This window comes from Cryphonectria parasitica (assembly GCF_011745365.1).
Source record: "Cryphonectria parasitica EP155 unplaced genomic scaffold M406scaffold_8, whole genome shotgun sequence".
NCBI classification, from domain to species: Eukaryota; Fungi; Ascomycota; class Sordariomycetes; order Diaporthales; family Cryphonectriaceae; genus Cryphonectria; species Cryphonectria parasitica.
In genome coordinates, this window is record NW_024468916.1 from 2,574,178 (window position 1) to 2,591,968 (window position 17,791).

Here is a 17,791-nt window from a genome sequence, read left to right on the forward strand (position 1 = left end):
CACACCGATCGTCCCAGGTTAGACGGTTCAACACCACAGCATGGCTCAGGACACCTTACACAGAGCATATACATGTGCCTTGTGCCTCAGCAGGCCATGTCGCCATAAGGTAAGCCTCCCCCTCCTCTCTCCACGACGCGACGCATCTCAGCCTCGTTACGCAGACTCGACTGACCTTCCTCCGTCTCAAACCAGCCTGCACGACGTGGAGAGGCACCCAGCCACGTCCCCTATCGTCATCAACCTCCCAGCCTTCCCAGTGCAGGACATCGCCGATGTAGACAGCTATCTCCCACGCGCCCTACACCGTTATCCCAGTGCCACAATTCATTACCGTTGGCCACAGTCGTCCTCCTCCTCAGCAGCAGAAGAAGAAGCAGCACTGAACTCAAGATTCTCCACACCAACTCTCTCCTCAGATCCTTCTTCCGCTACTGAACGCCTCCACTGGCCCACACCCATCCACGATATCCTTGCCGCATACGACCACCTCGTCCGCGTCCTCCTCGCTCCGCCACCGGCCAACGACAGCAGCAGCAGCAGCAGCAACAACAACAACAACGCCCGCCACCTGCGACACCGCGACGTGTACGTCTACGGCAGCTATCTAGGCGCAGGTCTCGGCGCCGCCCTGGCCCTGACCGAATCACACACCCTTGAGCCCGTGGCGGTGCGCGGCCTAGTGGCCGTCAACGGCGTCTACAACTGGACCACTTTCCTGCCGGCCCACCCGCTCAACGACCACCGGGCATTAGTGGCAGACGAGCTGGGCTGCGGGTCCGAGGGGCTGGGCAGTCACAACGACGAGGATGACGACGTCTGTAACGTGGGGCTCATGAAGGGGCTCATGCCCTTCCTCTTCAGACGCCCCGTGGACCTCTTCGACCCGTTCGCCAGCCCGGTCCTGTTCTTCCACACACCCGGCATGATGGTGCCACCTGGGTTCTCGGAGCGGTGGAGTCCCTGGAACGCCGGATACCGCAGCGTCTCTTCCCCCTCCGGGAGCAGCACCGACGGTACCGACGAGGAAGACATCCCTTACGTCTACTCAGACCCAGAGGACCCTCCCCCGCCGACGCCCTTCAACCTCGAGTCCGACGCAGAAAGCGACTACGCAGGCTACGACGCCCTTCTTCACAGCGATAACAGCCACCTCATCGAACAAGCAACGGCGCCCGCCCCCAGGAAGGGCTACCTCACCTTTCCCCCGCGCGCAAGCACCCTCAAGATCCCAGACACGCTGCTCCTGCACACCACCTCCCCGCCCCTGCCCCCGCTCCCCAGCACCGTCGCCGCCGCCCTGTGGAAGAGGCTCAGGGACACCGAGAACAGCTTCGCGTCGCAGGCAGCCGGGCTCGCGGGGCTGATGCGGCGGAGCGTGGAGAAGGTTGAGTTGCGGGGGAGGAGGCGGTGGGATGAGGAGGGTGCTGACTGGGAAGGGGAGGCTGGGAGGCGGGTCGGCACGGGGGCGATTGGGCGGGGCGGAGGGCCGGACGATATGGGGCGGAGGGCCGAGGAGATGGCTATGCAGTGGCTAGAGGAGCGGTTGGGTTGATGGACTGCGCATGCAGGAGCGTGCGTGCGTGCGGAGGCAAGTCGGAGGTTCTTGATCAGAATATGATTTCTGAAGGACACTCGCCAACGATTTATATAGACAAAAAGGTATATATACTATCATATTATCCAAACCTGACAGCATTCGATTTACTCGACCAAAGATCCATCGTCGTCCATGAACAGCTCCTCCGTCACATCGCTGGGTGCATCTTCCAACTCGACATCCTCGCTTCCTTCTTCTTCTTCTTCCGCAAGTCGTTGTTCTGCTAACAAAGAGCCGTCCACCAATACCTTCTTCTCACCAGCCTGCAGTTGCGCGTCAGGTATGGGTTCCCCTACAGGCACTGCACCAGACAACGCCAAGTCGCCTTCTTTCACTGCTGCGGCTACACTAGCTGTGTGGGATCGCTCGACTGTTGGCGGTGAGCGGTCCGCCATGTCGACATCTGCTTCCACGATGAAGCCGCCCGCGTCTTGTGCAGAGTTTTCGTCTTCACCGTTGGACTTTTCTGATGTGATCTCAACAGTCTTGTCTCCAGAAAGATGGCTGAGAATTGGGGGCTCAACATCTTTGCCTTTTCCACCCGCTTCAATCTCGAAGCCGCCTGGCTGTGACTCTTCGAGCTCGAAGCCACCAGGCTCTAATTCGCTTGGCTCGAACCCACCGGTTGCGAAGGTGCCTGATCTGGGATCAGTCTGACCGAAGCCACCAGGTCCAGGCTCGAATCCACCAGGTTCTGGTTCGAACCCACCAGGCTCGAAACCACCACCACCATCCTCATCATCGTCGAGGACCATGCCCCCAACAAGACCATAACCACGAGGCTCATCGTCCCCATCGTCATCATCATCATCATCATCCTCAGACTCTGAAGGAATGTCAAACTCGCCCAACTCGGTATCGCCCCAGTACTCATCACCCTCGAAGATCCTTCTCCGGATCCTCAGCGTACGCAGCCATTTTCGCCACGTCTCCAGCGCCCGGAGGCTCCTCCTCTCCTCCTGCAGTTGGCTCTCGAGGTCGTCGAAGCCCTTCAGTACAGCCCGCACACCCTCGGCCGCTTCGACGGGAATGACCACCCCGTTGTACACGGCAGTGCCCTTGCGGCCTTTGAACTCGAAGCCCTGCAGGGCAGGCGCGTAGTCCACGCCCAAAAGATGGGCTGCATGCCCCGCGCGAGCATGCTTCACATGGATACCTCCCGGGGGTACCATGGAAGGGACGTACACGTCGATATTGCCAAACTTGTTCTTGGGGATCCTACCTGCCACCACAGGTGGGGCCGTGTACAACTCTGTTTGTTCAAAAGTATAGATAGGATTGCCCTTGGCAGGGTCAAGGCCTAGGACGGGGTCGTCGTCGTCAGAGCTCTGCTCCGGGGCCTCGTTCAGATGCCATCTTCCCTTCCGTTTGGGTGCTTTTCTCTTAGGCAGAACCTTCATGTAATCCTCTCCTGGCTTGATCACCCGTCCCAGGCGGTACCATTTATCCACCGATTTCGCAACTCGCACGTCTTTGCGGCGGTAGATCTTCTCAAGTGGACCCTTGCTGCCTGCGCCCACGGTTCCGACGACTTGAGCGCCAGGTACTAAAACCTCATGGCGACGGAGGTGTCTCTCCAGTGCATAGATGGGATGGTCCTTAAAATCAGCCACGTTGCGCGGCATAGGCTCACGCTCCTCTGCAGTGCTCAACTCGATGTTCTCGATCTGATCCAGGTCGCTGGGCGGTCCCCGAGGCTTGTACCGCCGCAGAGCTTTGCGCCACCATTTGGCCCCGTCAACAGAGGACGGGACCGAAGGGCCATCGATCCGCATTCGTCGCGTCTTGGAGTTCATGGCTTTGGCGTACCGCCGAGTGACATCCTTCGCAGTACCGTCGTCCTCGAAAGCAACAGCATACGTAAGGACATTGGTCCGGTCGGCAGCTGGAGGCTCCAGTCGGTGAGGTCGAAAATGTTGCCCTGTCACGAGAGCGTCCACGGGCTGCCATTTCTGGTGGCCCACGTCCAGAATCTCGGCCCAGTAGATCGGATAGAACGACTCATTGATCCTTACATTGGGTCTTGGAGGTCGCTGATCGCTCGAAGACGATGGTGTAGCGATGTCGGGAATACGATAAGCAGTGGCGTTTGGGTGGCCAAGTCGGGCACGAGGAGATGGGCGAGCTGGGGAGGGCGACGCCAAGACGGGGTCGGCTCTAGCAGAGGCAGGAGGTGGCCGTGAGGGCATCCTGTTCTGACGAGAAGACTTGGGGAGTGAAGGGCCACCAGGGACAAATGACAGAGGTTGCAAGGAGCAGACAAGTCGTGTCTCAACACCCACCGCCCTGAGGAGTGCGCAGAAAAGCTGCGCACCGACGTCCCTTGAACCCCTGAGATTCCGTGCAGCTTTGCGAAACTCAACCTTGTCCAGGCAGCTGTCAATGTTGCGTGGGAGCTCATAGTCCTGGAGGTCTGTCGGATCTTCGGCCCACAGCGCCCTGCGCAAGCCAACCTCGGTAATCCTGAACCTCTCCTGAAAGACCTCCTGTGCTTCTTTCAGGCCTCTTTTGAGGGACTCAGTCTGGCCAAACTGCGTCAGGCTCGAGGCGGGGTTGAGGTATTGAACCGTCTTGGCCCGAAGCAGAGGTCGCAGGCTCTCCTGCACAAAGGGGTCATTGCACCAGTGGTTTCTCTTTTCAACATGCGCCAGCAGGCACAGCACATGCATCTGGTGTATATGGACACGACGCTCCTTTTCTTCCTTTGTAAGAGGCTGTTTGCGATTACGCTTGGAGGGCGTGAGGGCTTCTTGGGCGGCAGTGAGGTTGAGCTGGAGCGTGTCTGTGCCTTTGTCTGCCGGTTCTTGTCTCGATGCTATTGCATCGATGTCTACGTCCTCGAAATGTATGTCTTCTTCTTCTTCCTCTTCCTCATCCTCTTCAGACTCATCTGCACTCGACAGATACGTTGTCTGGAGTGTTGGCTTGGGTATCTCGACGTCCTCGAACTCGACGTCCTCGTCTTCCTCTTCGGGCTCTGACACTACTGTCTGCACACTCGCTTGCTGCGACTTGGAAGACTCGGCAGGCTCATGACGGTGAGCTCCCGCTTCGAGGGCTACGGCCGCTGCCGCTGCTACTGTTTCAGCCTCTGGTGCCGCCACATCGACAGGGCGTCGTCCCGTTCGAGGCTTCTTTAAGGGTCGCTCGGGGGCATCTGATGTCGTCACGCGATTCGGGTTGACACCAGCCTCAGCCAGCATCTCGCGATAGACTTGGGGAACGTCGGATGCTCCAGCCTGTGATCGAGTGGTACGCGTAGATGTGCGCGCCGCTCTGGTGCGCGCTGCTTCGGCGCGCAGGGCAACTCCTCTGGCGGCACCGCGAGGAGCACCTCGTCGCCTGCCTGCCATAGTAATCACGATTCACGATCACGATGCGCAACTCGAGACAGCAGTGTTTGAAAACGATGGATTGCGCGAGTCAGAACGGTGGACGTTGAGCACCACGATATGAAGACGAGAAGGCAAACCCTCCATCTTGACTAGACAAAGTCGTCCAGCGAGGGTTCTTGGAGGTATGTGGGAAGGTTTGTTGAAGGAGGGGCACCGTCCCAAGAAGGAGGCGCTGTCGCGTCGGCACGTGAATCACCGTCCTCAGAGGCTTGTTGCCCTGTTCCCTGCTTCTAACTTGGATGACTCAGCAGGAGTTACAATAATGCCCTCCCTGCAAGAGCAACCCTGGCACAACAGTACAACTTGGTGAATGTCACTCTTCGTCTCATCAATCTCAATCATATTGGATTCGAAGCACTACCCATATGCTATCCTTAAACTCCACAAGACCGATATAAAGGGATCCTCTTTCCTGTTTTACATGCTTTTGACTCAATTCTGGAGTGCAGCGTCGATGGTCTTGGCGACCTTCACGGATGTCTTCAATGTCTCGGTCTCTCCTCCCGAAAGATCATTGATATCTGCTCCGACCATGCAGCTCATGTCCTCCTTCTCATAGCCCTTCTGCCACTCGCCGTCCACCATCCACGACGTCGGGACCTCGTATCCCATTCTCGGCATCTTCTTGTTCTTCAACAGGCCGCCGTTGTACCAGAGCAGCTTGTCGTTCTCGTCCAGGTGGGCGATCACGAAGCTACACACCTTTGCCCTCTTGTCCTTGGGCAGCACTGCCTCTCGCGGCCATCCCACGATCGCCGCGTAGTGCTCCTCCATCTCGTACCGAGCCCCTGTGAGCTCGAGCCCCATCCACCAGCTCTCCTTGTCCCCGTACATGATCTGGTACGTGACCTCCTCGCGCACCTTGTATGAATTCTGCCAGCACGTGTGCAGCAGGCCCAGCAACACGCCCGTCCTGCCCTTGTCGAGCACTACGACGCCCGAGTCGCCTTCTTCGCCATAGTCGTCCGTCCAGGCGCGCGACTTATTGAGGGTCTCGCTGGGATGCTTGATCTGGCTCCTCCACCACTTGTGTCGTATGTAATACGTGTGCTGGAAGATCAGTCGGTCTCGGAAGAGGAGAGTCCCAGAGCGTTGGAAGGCCAGCTGGTCCAGCAGGACCTCAGGCTTCTGCAAGAACACGGCGTCGGCGTCGACAAGGATGACCTTCTCGAAGTGGCTGCCGAGCACGGCGAAGGGCTTGATCGCCCAGGTGCCGTCGCGAAGCCGTAGAGTCTCGTCGTCAAAAACGGTGAGGATGTCGAGGAACTCGATCGGAGGGCCCATAGACTTGACTACTGCTGCGAGGAATTTCCTGTTGTCAGGAGACAGGTCGTCCTCCCCCGCGTACACCACCTGGATAGGCAGCATGGAACGTAATACGTGGCGCATCGACGCGATGAGCTGCGCTGCGAAGCGCACGTTGGCGTTACCGACGGGAATCACAATGCCCGCTGAGCCAGGGATGAATGAGGACCGAAGATGAGAGAGGCCGCCGGTTAGGGGTGAGCCCTTGGGCGGTCGATGCAGGTAAGGGTACAGCGAAGCAGCGCCTCGGTCGACAGTAGCTAATAGAGCTTCCTGCTGCGATGGGTCCTGGCTCTCCTCGGCCGCATTGAGCAGGTCACGGAGCAGTCCAGTGCGCTGGCCCAGTTCCCCAAAATGTGCCGAGTATGGACGCTCCAATGGGTAATCCTCAAAGTACCGGATGAGCTCCGCTGTCACTGAGTCGTCCAGCTGGGGTTCGTGGTCAGTCTTCGAGTATGCAACTGGCGTGACCTGCTGCTTCGGGTCAGGATATGGAAGATACAAGCCGGCCATGGTAAGCACCATGAGAACAGCTGTGACGATGTATACCCATGGCGACACTGGCCTCCTTCTTCGGATTGGGTAGTTCATGGTCGTTTTAGGAACTCGGCCATCCACAAGCACAGAGCAAGGCTGGGGATCCACGATACTGCTGCGATATGGAAGGAGACTCGCGTCATCCAGTAGGCTCAGCAGCCGTCGTGCACGTAGAAGATAAAGAGGGAAGAGAGTCCATATTAAAGGCCAACCAGTCTCCAGCTGGTGATGGCGTGCGTCCTACGAGGCGCATCTTGACAAAATAAACACGCCCGCGGCCGCTGATGCTTTCAAGAACGATACGTGTGACGGAAAAGGGCTCGTCTGATGGCCAAAGGGATGGTACTCTGATAAAAATGGCATACTTGGGCCGGGAACTCTGACCACAGGATCTCTTTCGTTTTTTGGATGGTCAGCACGAATCCGACCCCGAGGAACGATTTAGCTCATAGGGTTCGGAGAATGCATGGTAAGCACTATGTCGAATTCAAGCACTCTCACTCTTGCTGCATGATGACATCTCTTAACTCGGATCGGAATCCTCCAGAGGTGCCACTTGAAACGGGGATGTCACACAACAGTGATTCCTCGGGACCACGCCTGCAGAGACCGGCGTTCGCTGTTTGGGATACAGCACCGCCTTCCTTGTTCCCAATCAAGCAAATGCTGGCTTCCACATCATTGATGTGTCTGTCATGTTGAGCTGGAGACTCACGTGAGTTTATAGATCTCTTTGGCACTGTCTATGATTGCATGGCCTGACTAGGGCCGTTCATCGCTTACGGAAAAGGTAACAACATTATATGTTCTAAGAGGTTCTAAATCTACCAGACTTCGTACAGCGAGACCGGCAAGTTTTACATGAACCTAGCGAAGAAGCCTCATCTCACCGACTCATAAAATCAGGGGCGAAAGACAAAAGCAAAGCTTGTCGGCTCATCAACCGCTCCACCAAAACAAGCAAGGGCTGCTTTGTGGCTGCTGTCCCTTTCCTGTCGCAAAGAGTGATCATCGATGCGGTCGCATCGGCTGAACCCCAGAGTTTCCCACATCTCCACGGCGAGGCTTGTTCCGCTACCATCTCGAAGGATCCCTCGCTATAATTCGCCATAATTTTCGGCGTATTGGGCAAGACGCAAAAAGAACACTGCTACGAGCACTCATCGGCGTGATGTACATTGTAATCAACCTGTTCACGACGGCTAGGAGCGAATACACCTTCGAGCCGTCGGAATATCAATACGTATACTTCTATTCTCAGAGTATGTATTTCGTGCATCATTTCAAGGTTTCTTAGATCGTATATAAGCTCAAACGCTATGCAGTCTTCTCGAACTCGGCCAGGGGCGAGCAGACATCCAGGATCCAGGCCTGCTTCTTCTCGTCCGCATATTGAGGGTATGGTTTCCTGCAGTGGCAGCTTGCCATAGGATATCCTCTGAGCTTGGCCACCACCCACTTGGTCCCGTTGATGCCTCCCTTTCCAAAGCCCCACTCCATCTTGGCCAGCTCGATCTGCGCTTCTCCGGCCTCCTTGGTCTTGCCGGCCAGGTAGAGGTTGTAGATCTTGATGCAAAACTATAATTTCCCCACAGAAGTGGTCAGCAACACGACGAGGCAGGGGAAAGGGGAAAGAAAGAGAAGAGTAAGGAGAAAGGGAAAGCTCTAAAGGGAAATGTCTTTCTTACTTTTGGATACAGGTTCGCCACGCCTGTGATGGTCCCTATGCCTCCCACGGCAAGGGCTGGTACCAGCCAGTCGCTCTGGCCAGCGAGCGCACAGAACTGGTCGGGTCGGAACACACTCCTCACGCGTGCCACCTTGGCAATGCCGCCACAGGTGAGCTTAACGCCCACGATGTTGGGGTGGCGGCCGAGGCGGGCCAACATGTCCGAGTTCACGTCAAGCCCGGAAGCCACACCTGGGAAGTTGTAAATGACGATGGGTATAGGGCTTGCCTCGGCCAGCTGTTTTTCGTCACACACACACAAGGAACCATACGTCAGCATTTTGATGCACCATTTTCAATGGGGAAACCATCCCACCCCCCTGTGAAGAAGGGAATATGTCTTCAGGTGGGTTTTTTTTTGGCTCGTTTGCTCTTACCTCTTCAAAGAAAGTCATGATGGCCTCCTCGTTCATAGCGAAGTGGAAGTAGCTCGGGACCAGGACAAGGGCAAAGTCCGCGCCCGCCTCCTTGGCGAGGTGCGTCTCAGCGATCGCATCACGAGTGCACTGGCCACCGCAGCCTAGTGTGACTGTGAGGTCAGGTCGGCCCAGTTTCTTAGCGATCTCTCGTGTCGTCTTGACGAGTTTGGTCTTCTCGGCGGGAGTGAGAGTCACTGCCTCCCCGTTGGTGCCCGCAAGGACGACTGTGGAAAAGGTGAGGAGTTAGTGTATTCTTTATCACAGTAAAGGAGAGAGAGAGAGAGTGAAGGAAAGGAGAGGGGAAAAAGGCATATGCCAACTGACTGCCATGGAGACCAGAGTTGACAAGAAACTCTAGGTGTTTCGTCTGGACGTCCCAGTCAATTTCTTGGTTCTGGTCATTAGAGAACCATGTCAGGCTTGGCACATGTATGCCAGGAGGAAATGGTCTGGGAGATGCCATAGAGCCCATGGTTGTTGCTTAGACGAACGGTCTAACAGTAAAGAGGCAAAACTAGTATAGGTGACGGAGAAAAGGGAATGACTAAGTTAGAGATGGATATGGATAGGTGCGTTTGATAACGGAATAGGGAAGATGTGGGAGAATGTTGTTAGACGGCCCTGAGTTGCTCCTACGAGATTTGTTTCCCTTTTGTATATTTTCCTACGTCCTTTAAAGTCCATATTAGTTGAAACCACCTCGCTCTCTCACAGGCTCTCTCCCCACCCCTTTCATTCTCTATATTATTTGTTGCCGATTATAGTGGCATGTCACCATGTTACTATAAAGACGTACTATGTAACCTCGCACAGCTTTCATCGTTCGATATTCATCTCAAAAGGCTAAGAGTTCTTCCCTAATGCGTTTGCTCGACCCGACCGGATAAGAGGGGGTGGGTCTCAAAGAAGCAAACTACTATGGTATGTCACGGATCTTGCCCGGCGTGCGCCCACTCTTCCGTCTTGTCTTTCTTGCCTTCTTTCCCTCTTTCAGCCGCACATCACGAACCATGTGGAGTCGTGCGACCCGATCGGACTCCACTTTGCCACGATCTTTAGGTTTCATGTATATGGGTACGAGTCCCGGAGAAGGAAGTGGTAATATTGTGATGGATTTGCGATAGCAGAGAGAAAGAAACCTGGGGACGATGTTGTATTATGATGGAAGGGGGTGGACGATCTTCATCAGGCTGTGGCTGATGTTGGGTGGTGGCGGGTCGGCAATGCAGATTGCAAGTGAGACCGGCTTTGTGTCCGAGACCTTTTGATAGACTAGTACGCTCTGGGGCCTCTTATTTGCCTGTGAGGAGTGAAAATCAGCCTACAAGTCTATGTTGTCTTGGAGGGGGCAGAGGAAAACGGGACCCAAAGACGCCACCACACCTTGAAAGCTTGTCTTTTGTTTTTCTCCTTCTGATAGAGAGGGGCTGGGGGCAGGCAAATGGATGAATGTTGGCCAGAATTGACTAAAGTCTGGAGAAAAGTCGTAGTTTAGACTAGGTATTACATTAATTAATCGACAAAAAATTGGAACATGAATGAATCCTTCAATGCCCTTTGTCCAGCAGATTCAAGATTCTCGTCCGTTCGTACAATAAGTAAACATCATCCACATACACACGAAGCTGCCAGAGATGAAATACCACACACATAAAAGAAGGCCCTGGAGAACTACTGACTCACTCCACTTCTACCTCCTTCTCCTCCAAGTGCACCGTCTTGTCCGCAGGCTCGCTCCCCTTGGTATCAGCCAGAGCGGACTCGAGGGCATCGGACTCGAATCTGCCACGCTTGGCCCACTGGGTTCTCGCAACAATAGGCCTGGTCTTGTAGAAGATGGCATCGATCTGCTCGAGGCGCCTTCCGGAGGTCTCGGGGTAGAACAGATAGATAAAAGGGATGAAAGCAAAGTTGAAAACGGTGAAGATCAAGTAGCCCTTCCAGCCCTGGCTGGACATGGTGCTGGGGGTCATCATGACGGTGGCGAAGTTCCACAGCCAGTTGGAAGAGGTGGAGATGGCGTTGCCCTTGGAGCGCAGGTGGAGAGGCATAATCTCGGCGCAGTAGAGCCAGGGCACGGCGAGGTAGCCGATGGCGAAGAAGGTGTAGTAGAGGAAGAAGGCGATGATGACAACGATGGAGGCGCCAAAGCTTCCCGAGCGGATGCCCAGGGCCATGGCCAGGAAACAACAGCCCATGCCAAAGGCGCCAAGCATCATGCAGCCTCGCTTGCCGATGCGGTGGATGATGAAGGGCGGGATGACGGCAGAGGCCATGTACCACAGGCCGTTGAATCCCGAGAGGAGGAGGGAGAGGTTGTGCGAGAGGCCCACCGAGGTCTCAAAGAGGTAGCTGATGTAATAGCCGATGGAGCAGACACCGCTCAGCATGACCATGGCCATCAGCCACCAGGCCAGCGAGATGCGGCGCAGGTTCTGGCTCTCCGGGTGGTTTGTGAACAGCTCGGCCCAGCCGACCGACTTGGACATGTTCTCGAGCTCGATGGCCTCGTTGATCATCTTGATCTCGGTCTGCACCTCGTCGTCGTCCTGCTCCGCGGTGCCGTGCATCCGCAGGAGGACGTCGAGGGCCTCGTCCGTGCGGCTGTGAGCCATGAGCCAGCGGGGCGACTCGGGCATCAGCGGCAGGATGCTGAGCAGGAGAAGCGCAAAGATCATCTGTGCGCCCGTGGCGAAGCGCCACTCAAAGGCGCCGCTCGCATACGAGAGGCCGTAGTTGACCCAGTAGGCCGTGCTGGCGCCAAAGCAGACCAGGAGATACTGGAACGAGCCAAACTTCTCTCGGGTCTGGGCCGGGAGGGCCTCGGCCTGCCAGATGGGGATGATGGATGTGTTGAGACCGGTGCCCACGCCGCTGACGATGCGCCCGACGATGAACTGGGGGATGCCGTAGGCTGCCGTCTGCAGAACTGCACCGATGATGACGAGACATGTTCCGAAGTAGATGGGGTTCTTGCGGCCGAATCTCTCGCTGAAAACGAAGCTCACAATGCAGCCTGTTGGTGTTGTTTTGTTTTGTCACGTATTAGTCTTGATTATCCACATTGTATATGCCAAGAGAGATTTAACGATGAACAGTTCATGCAGATCAATGACTCGGAAGAGGCTGGAGAAATGGGTTTTGTTTTATGTATGCCAATTATAACACTGGTCTTGAACTGACCTGCGAGACAACCCAGCTCGTACACAGACGTCACAAAGCCTTGCATGAAAGTCGAAGGCTGACCCATCTGTTGTAGAAAGTCATCTGCGAGCAGAACGCCCGACATGAATCCTATTGTGACAGTCACAGTCAGTATCAACAACCGACAGATGACCAACCCCGCCCCTTCCGGCGCCTTGTGTCATATGGAAGCATACCTTGATCGTAGCCATAAAGGAGGTAACTAACTCCACAGCAGACGGTGAAGATCACCCTCAAGACCAGCCCCTGAAGAGCCATGGTGGTTGTTGTTTTTGTTTTTGTTGTGGTTGTTGTTGTCGTCCTCGTCGTCGACACGCAGTTCTGACTTCACTTTGTCGTATAAAAGGGGGGAGGGGTTGTGATTCGGCAGATATGCTTTACAGTGGCGGTGTGAAAACAACCAACAGAAGAGTAGAAGATCTGCCACAACCGCGCACAAATCAAGGGGAGGCTTCCCATTCGCGGTGGACTCGATGGAGCCCCAAGAAGTATATCACACTTCTGGACTATAGTCTTGAGATGATGGAGTTGAGATGAACCATTTCGCTATTGAAGGAACATTCTCAACTTCTGAACAGCAATCTATTCTTTCTCTTCATCCCCATGGGGAACAAACTCATCTTCCGTTTTCCACGTCGCGAGTCAGCCATGTCTTACTTCCCGCCGGGCCCCATGGGGTCGGCTAGTTAGACACCTGTAGCCGTATACTTTTGAAGATCATGTACCTTTATAGTTTAACCGATAGCCGATCGGATTGGTGCGCAACGTTGGTGCAGGCTGGCAAATGTATGCATGCTTCTTCACGTCAACTTAGTCCAGCCGACCAAGGCAACAAAACGGTACATTCCGCGTGCATCGGCAGAAGGAATGCTACTGCCCCCCCGCTTTCTGAGCGTCTCCACCGTCCCGAAGCACCGAAGGATCGGAGGGGACGACGACATCCGGCGACGATGGCACTCACAAACACAAGAGACTGATTCAATTTTTATTATAATTTTACCCATATTTGTCTCCTCAGATGTCGAAAGAGAAAGCCTGCATTCCATACACCTAATTAGACGGCAATATCGTGCTCTCATAGAGCCCAAGAAAAGGAAGAAAAAAAAAAAAAAGGAACCCGGAAATCAGGAATCTCTATCTGTTTATAATAATAGCTCAACGCTCCACTGTAGCCAACAGCTTCCATTCCTGTTATCATTCCCCCCTCCATACTAAACAAACTACTACACTGAACTACACTATTCGTCTTATACTTGTAAAAGTTCTCGATTTCCCCTCAAACCAACAGAAAAGAGAGAGATACAACACAACAAACCACAACACCAAAACATACACACACACACACACACACACACACACCATGTCATCTTCCAAACCAATCGTGCTCCACCTCGGAGACCCCATCAAATTCAACACCGACGTGTACGCCCAGCTGGCCTCCCAGTTCACCATCATCAACCCATCCCTGGAGGAACGGCAGCGGCCAGCGTTCCTGGCAGCCCTCAAGGAGAAGAAATGGGGCGACTTCAGCGCCGTCATGCGGCCCTGGTGGGGAACAGGCGGCGAGATGGGCCGCTGGGACCAAGAGCTCATCCCCCTGCTGCCCCAATCCCTCCAGGTGTTCGCATCCGCCGGCGCGGGCTACGACTGGGCCGACGTGGACATCCTGGCGGCGCACGGCATCCTGTACTGCAACGGGGCGTCCGCGTCGTCCGAGGCGGTGGCCGACATGGCCATCTGGCACATCATCAGCGTGTTCCGCAACATGCAGTGGACGGCGTCGGCGGCGCGGGCCAACGACCCCAACACGTTCGTCGACGCACACCTCAACGCGCAGTTCACGGCCCACAACCCGGCCGGCCACACGCTGGGCATCATCGGCCTGGGCAACATCGGGTACAAGATCGCGGCCAAGGCGCACGCCGCGTTCGGCATGAAGATCATCTACTACGATGTGTTCCCCAAGGCCGAGGCGCAGGAGCGCGCCGTCGGGGCCCGCAGGTGTGCGACGCTGGCCGAGCTGCTGGCCGAGGCGGACTGCACGGTCGTGGCGGCGCCGGGACAGGCGGGGCGCAAGGTCATCGACAGGGAGGAGATTGCCGCGATGAAGAGGGGCGCGAGGCTGGTCAACATTGCGCGGGGCAGCCTTGTGAACGAGGAGGCGGTGGCGGATGCGCTCGAGTCGGGCCATCTGTTTGCCGTCGGACTGGATGTGTTTGAGCATGAGCCCGTGCCGAGCCCTCGTCTCACCGGGAACAGGCAGGCCACGCTGACTTGTCATACGGCTGGAGGTGCGCTGGAAACGACGGTCGGGTTTGAGAAGCTGTCGATGCAGAATGTGCTGGCGGTGTTGAATGGGGAACAGCCTCTGACGCCTGTCAACAAGCACCTGTTGAAGAAGTCCACATGAGACAAGGATGAGGAGGCCAAAAAAAAAAAAAAAAAAAAAAAAAGGAAGAAGGAAGGGGAGAAAAGAAGAGAAGGGGAAAAAAAAAAGATGAGACAACTAAAGTAGCTTTTGTAGAAGAGATCGATCATGAGTTGAAATCCATCATCAACGTCAGACATTATCACCAACCATTCTCACACTATGGCAAAACACCTGTTAAAGATGGCATGCATGACAGACCGGATGTCCACCCTGGCCTTTTGCTGGTCCTGTCGGAGCTGCACCTCCTCGAGCACCTGCGCCGTGATCTTGGCGTTCCCAGCCACCTTCTCCATCTTGAGGATCTGCCCAGCGATCCAGGCCCGCTCCCTCAGGTCCTGCTCCTCGGAGCCCAGCATCAGGAGGGGCCACAGCATATTCACAGGCAGCGCGTCGCCGTGGTCGAGCCCCTCGACGATGAGCCTGGTGAGCCTCTTGATCTGCTGCAGGGCATCCGTGGCCTCGCTGGTGAGGGGGAAGGCCTTGTACACGACCCTGTGCAGGTGGATCTTGCTGGCATAGTAGTTGGAGAGATAGGTCCGGAACGCCCTGGTGACGACAAAGGAGAGATGGGCCGAGATGTGCGGCGGCGTCAGCTTGCCGGCCACGGCAATGTCCATCAGCGGTGGCCTCTGCTCGTAGAGCTTGCGCAGGTCGACGGCGATGGCCTGGCCCATGTTCATGACCTCGGTCTCGTCCTCGACGGTGCCTCGCGAGCGGTGCCAGGGGTCGATCTTGGAGATGCGGCCCATGAAGCTCTGCACCTTCTGGAAGAAGACGATGCCGGGCTGGTAGAGCACCTGGAAGAGGGTGTCCTCGATATCGCCCGGGGCGATGTCATCCTTGCCGTTCTCCACGGCGTCCTTGAGGATGTTGGGCGACCCTGCGTCGACAAGCAGTGTCTCCTCGTCCTTGGACAGGAAAAGACCTTCTCCTCCGGCAGACACGGCGCGCGCATCGAGGAGCCGGATCCAGAGGAGGAACTGCTTCTCTGTCGTGGTGAAGGTGTCCTTTTCGCCATGCTCGAAGATGTTGTGCGCCCTCTTCAGGCTGGAGTGGGCCGCCTCGATCCTGTCCTCGATGATGTCGATGTAGCTCAAGAAGAAGAGTGTCGCCAGCAGGTTCGTGCGGTGGGTGCCGGGCTTGGACAGGACCCTTGGGTCCTGCTCATCACACGCCGCCACCTCGGCCGTGGCGTTCTTGTAGTGGTCCTGCTGGCTCGACATCCAGGCCCCGTCGCCCCGGCAGAGCATGAGGTTGGAAAAGGCCAGCACGGCCCAGCGCACCATCCTGGACGAGCTGGACATGCCCACCAGGATCTGTCGCATCGCCAGCCAGTTCTTCTGCGTCTCTACATCGGCCAGGATCGGAGGCGTCACCGCCTGCGAGAAGTAGTCCATCAGCCGGTGGTTTTCGGCCACTGCTGTGTCGGAAAAGGCGAGCACGCTGGTGTGATCAGTCTGGCTGCTTGTGTCGGGTACCGTAGACGGTTCCGAGATGCCAGTGGGCATGGAGAGAAACCCCTGCTGTGATCCAGGGCCAAGATTCGGTGGCGAGAAGGACGAGGGGTCGAGAGTGCTAGCAGATACCAGGGTTCGATCGCCGTCATCCACCGTCGGCGCACTTGTTGTCCTCTCCATGCCAGAAGCAACCCCAACTGGGGTGGTGGTGGTGGCGTCTGGATTCAACTGCTGCCAGACGTTCTCGGTGCCAATATCCCACATGAAACTTGCATAGTCGAAGAGCTGGTTGACGGCATGGAGAGGCGGAGTCTGGAACAGAGGCCCGTTGGACGGTGGCTCTGATTCCGGCACGGGTGTCCTCAGTGTCACGCTGCTTCCGCTATCCTGGACGCTCTCTCCTCCTCCAGCCCCAACTCCTCCTCCTCCCACTCCTCCTCCTCCTCCTGCACCAGGTCGGTTACGCTGTCCAACGATGGCAAGATGCCACTTGCACTCCAGGTTCAGGCGTTCACAGTGGCTGCACCGTGGCCTCTGCTCGTCACACTTTACTTTTCTCCGCCTGCAGAGAGACAGAGAAAAGAGAGAGAAATGACTTGTCAGCACAAAGATCTTCTCGTTCCCTTTCCTTTCTTTTTTCTTTTTCTTTCTCCTTTCTTGGCCCGCCTGCCTTGTCCTGATAATGATGATAAAGCCCAGAGAGAATAAGAAGAAAAGGAAAAGATGAACAACAGTTGGAAGAAGACTCCTCCCCTTTTCTTCTTCTTCTTCTTCTTCTTCTTCTTCTCCTTCTTCTTCTCCTTCTGCTACGTATCAAGATGCAACACCTGGTATCCTTACTTGCACGTGAGACATCCCAGTCTCGAGCGGATAGACGACCGGTTGCTCAGTCGAGCGGAGCCATGCCGGTTTCCCGACGGAGCTGGATGCGACGACATCCGTTGCCAAACAAGAAAGGCAGCCGCTGCGAAGTGGGATAAGAAATAAATAAAAAAAACAAATAAAAAAACACAAACTTGACTGGGCGTTTTGATAAGTCAAGGGGGGGTGTCTGTGTGTGTGGATACACCTTAGACGCCCATCGAGGCGAGTATGTGTGTTCTCGGTCGGCTCGCAAAAGTTCGTCGGATGCGTGCGTCAACGCTCTGTTTGGGTCGTCGGGGGGGGTGGCGGAGAGTAAAAAGAGGGCTGGGGCTCTATTAGATGCCTCAAAAAAGCATTAGAAAAAAAACGATGCGAGTCACGAGAAGCAGCAGCAGCAGCAGCAGCAGCAGCAGCAGCAAATAAACTCATCCACTCCGGTTCGGATCTCTCTCCGCGCAATCTCTCTTTTTTTTCGCTCGAAACTATAACAAAGTGGACTGGTTGAGCGTGTGCGTTTGTATGTGTGCAGTCAGTGTCCGGGGCAAAGGAGAGAAGAAAATCAGGGGGGGCCTGGAGAGCAGGTGGAGGCGGTCTGGTCATTTTTGTCTCTTCTCCTCTCCCTCTCTTTCTCTCTCTCTCTCTCTGTGCCTCTCGCAATTACTTGTTGACCGAGGAATGCCGTTGGTCCTGGGTTCTTGATATGCTTGACCCCGGGAATTGTTGACTTTATTCATAAAAAATAACCTTTTCTGGCTAGGGAGAGAGACCGAGGAGACAAAATAAGGGCGGAAAACCATGATTTGATTGCGTGGTGGTCCCCTGGTGTGCGAGAAGCGTCATGCAAGTGGTC

General features: G+C 55.7%; 7 protein-coding genes across 7 annotated transcripts; 2 read left to right on the top strand and 5 right to left on the bottom strand.

The window, feature by feature from the left end:
* Positions 1-289: 289 nt before the first annotated feature.
* M406DRAFT_240272 (uncharacterized protein) lies at positions 290-1,549 on the top strand (the record flags this gene model as incomplete). Its single annotated transcript, XM_040916116.1, has 2 exons — positions 290-959; positions 1,059-1,549. Coding segments are annotated over 2 exons (1,161 nt in total), but the record flags the coding sequence as incomplete, so codon positions are not given.
* A 929-nt stretch (positions 1,550-2,478) lies between these two features.
* Positions 2,479-4,341, bottom strand: M406DRAFT_12798 (uncharacterized protein; the record flags this gene model as incomplete). The annotated part of the gene is made up of 2 exons (XM_040915379.1): positions 2,479-2,928; positions 2,995-4,341. Coding segments are annotated over 2 exons (1,797 nt in total), but the record flags the coding sequence as incomplete, so codon positions are not given.
* Positions 4,342-5,427: 1,086 nt separating this feature from the next.
* M406DRAFT_74789 (family 71 glycosyltransferase) lies at positions 5,428-6,813 on the bottom strand (the record flags this gene model as incomplete). Its single annotated transcript, XM_040925767.1, has 1 exon — positions 5,428-6,813. One exon carries the CDS (start codon positions 6,811-6,813, stop codon positions 5,428-5,430), a length of 1,386 nt encoding a protein of 461 aa, XP_040772839.1.
* A 1,341-nt stretch (positions 6,814-8,154) lies between these two features.
* M406DRAFT_50588 (uncharacterized protein) lies at positions 8,155-9,448 on the bottom strand (the record flags this gene model as incomplete). The annotated part of the gene is made up of 4 exons (XM_040924417.1): positions 8,155-8,415; positions 8,526-8,804; positions 8,944-9,209; positions 9,310-9,448. 4 exons carry the CDS (start codon positions 9,446-9,448, stop codon positions 8,155-8,157), a joined length of 945 nt encoding a protein of 314 aa, XP_040772840.1.
* A 1,216-nt stretch (positions 9,449-10,664) lies between these two features.
* On the bottom strand, positions 10,665-12,274 carry M406DRAFT_266825 (general substrate transporter; the record flags this gene model as incomplete). Its single annotated transcript, XM_040917830.1, has 2 exons — positions 10,665-12,001; positions 12,169-12,274. 2 exons carry the CDS (start codon positions 12,272-12,274, stop codon positions 10,665-10,667), a joined length of 1,443 nt encoding a protein of 480 aa, XP_040772841.1.
* Positions 12,275-13,549: 1,275 nt separating this feature from the next.
* M406DRAFT_64956 (uncharacterized protein) lies at positions 13,550-14,599 on the top strand (the record flags this gene model as incomplete). The annotated part of the gene is made up of 1 exon (XM_040924906.1): positions 13,550-14,599. One exon carries the CDS (start codon positions 13,550-13,552, stop codon positions 14,597-14,599), a length of 1,050 nt encoding a protein of 349 aa, XP_040772842.1.
* A 173-nt stretch (positions 14,600-14,772) lies between these two features.
* Positions 14,773-16,958, bottom strand: M406DRAFT_12881 (uncharacterized protein; the record flags this gene model as incomplete). The annotated part of the gene is made up of 4 exons (XM_040915380.1): positions 14,773-16,077; positions 16,231-16,475; positions 16,542-16,639; positions 16,918-16,958. Coding segments are annotated over 4 exons (1,689 nt in total), but the record flags the coding sequence as incomplete, so codon positions are not given.
* Between the last annotated feature and the right edge of the window lie 833 nt (positions 16,959-17,791).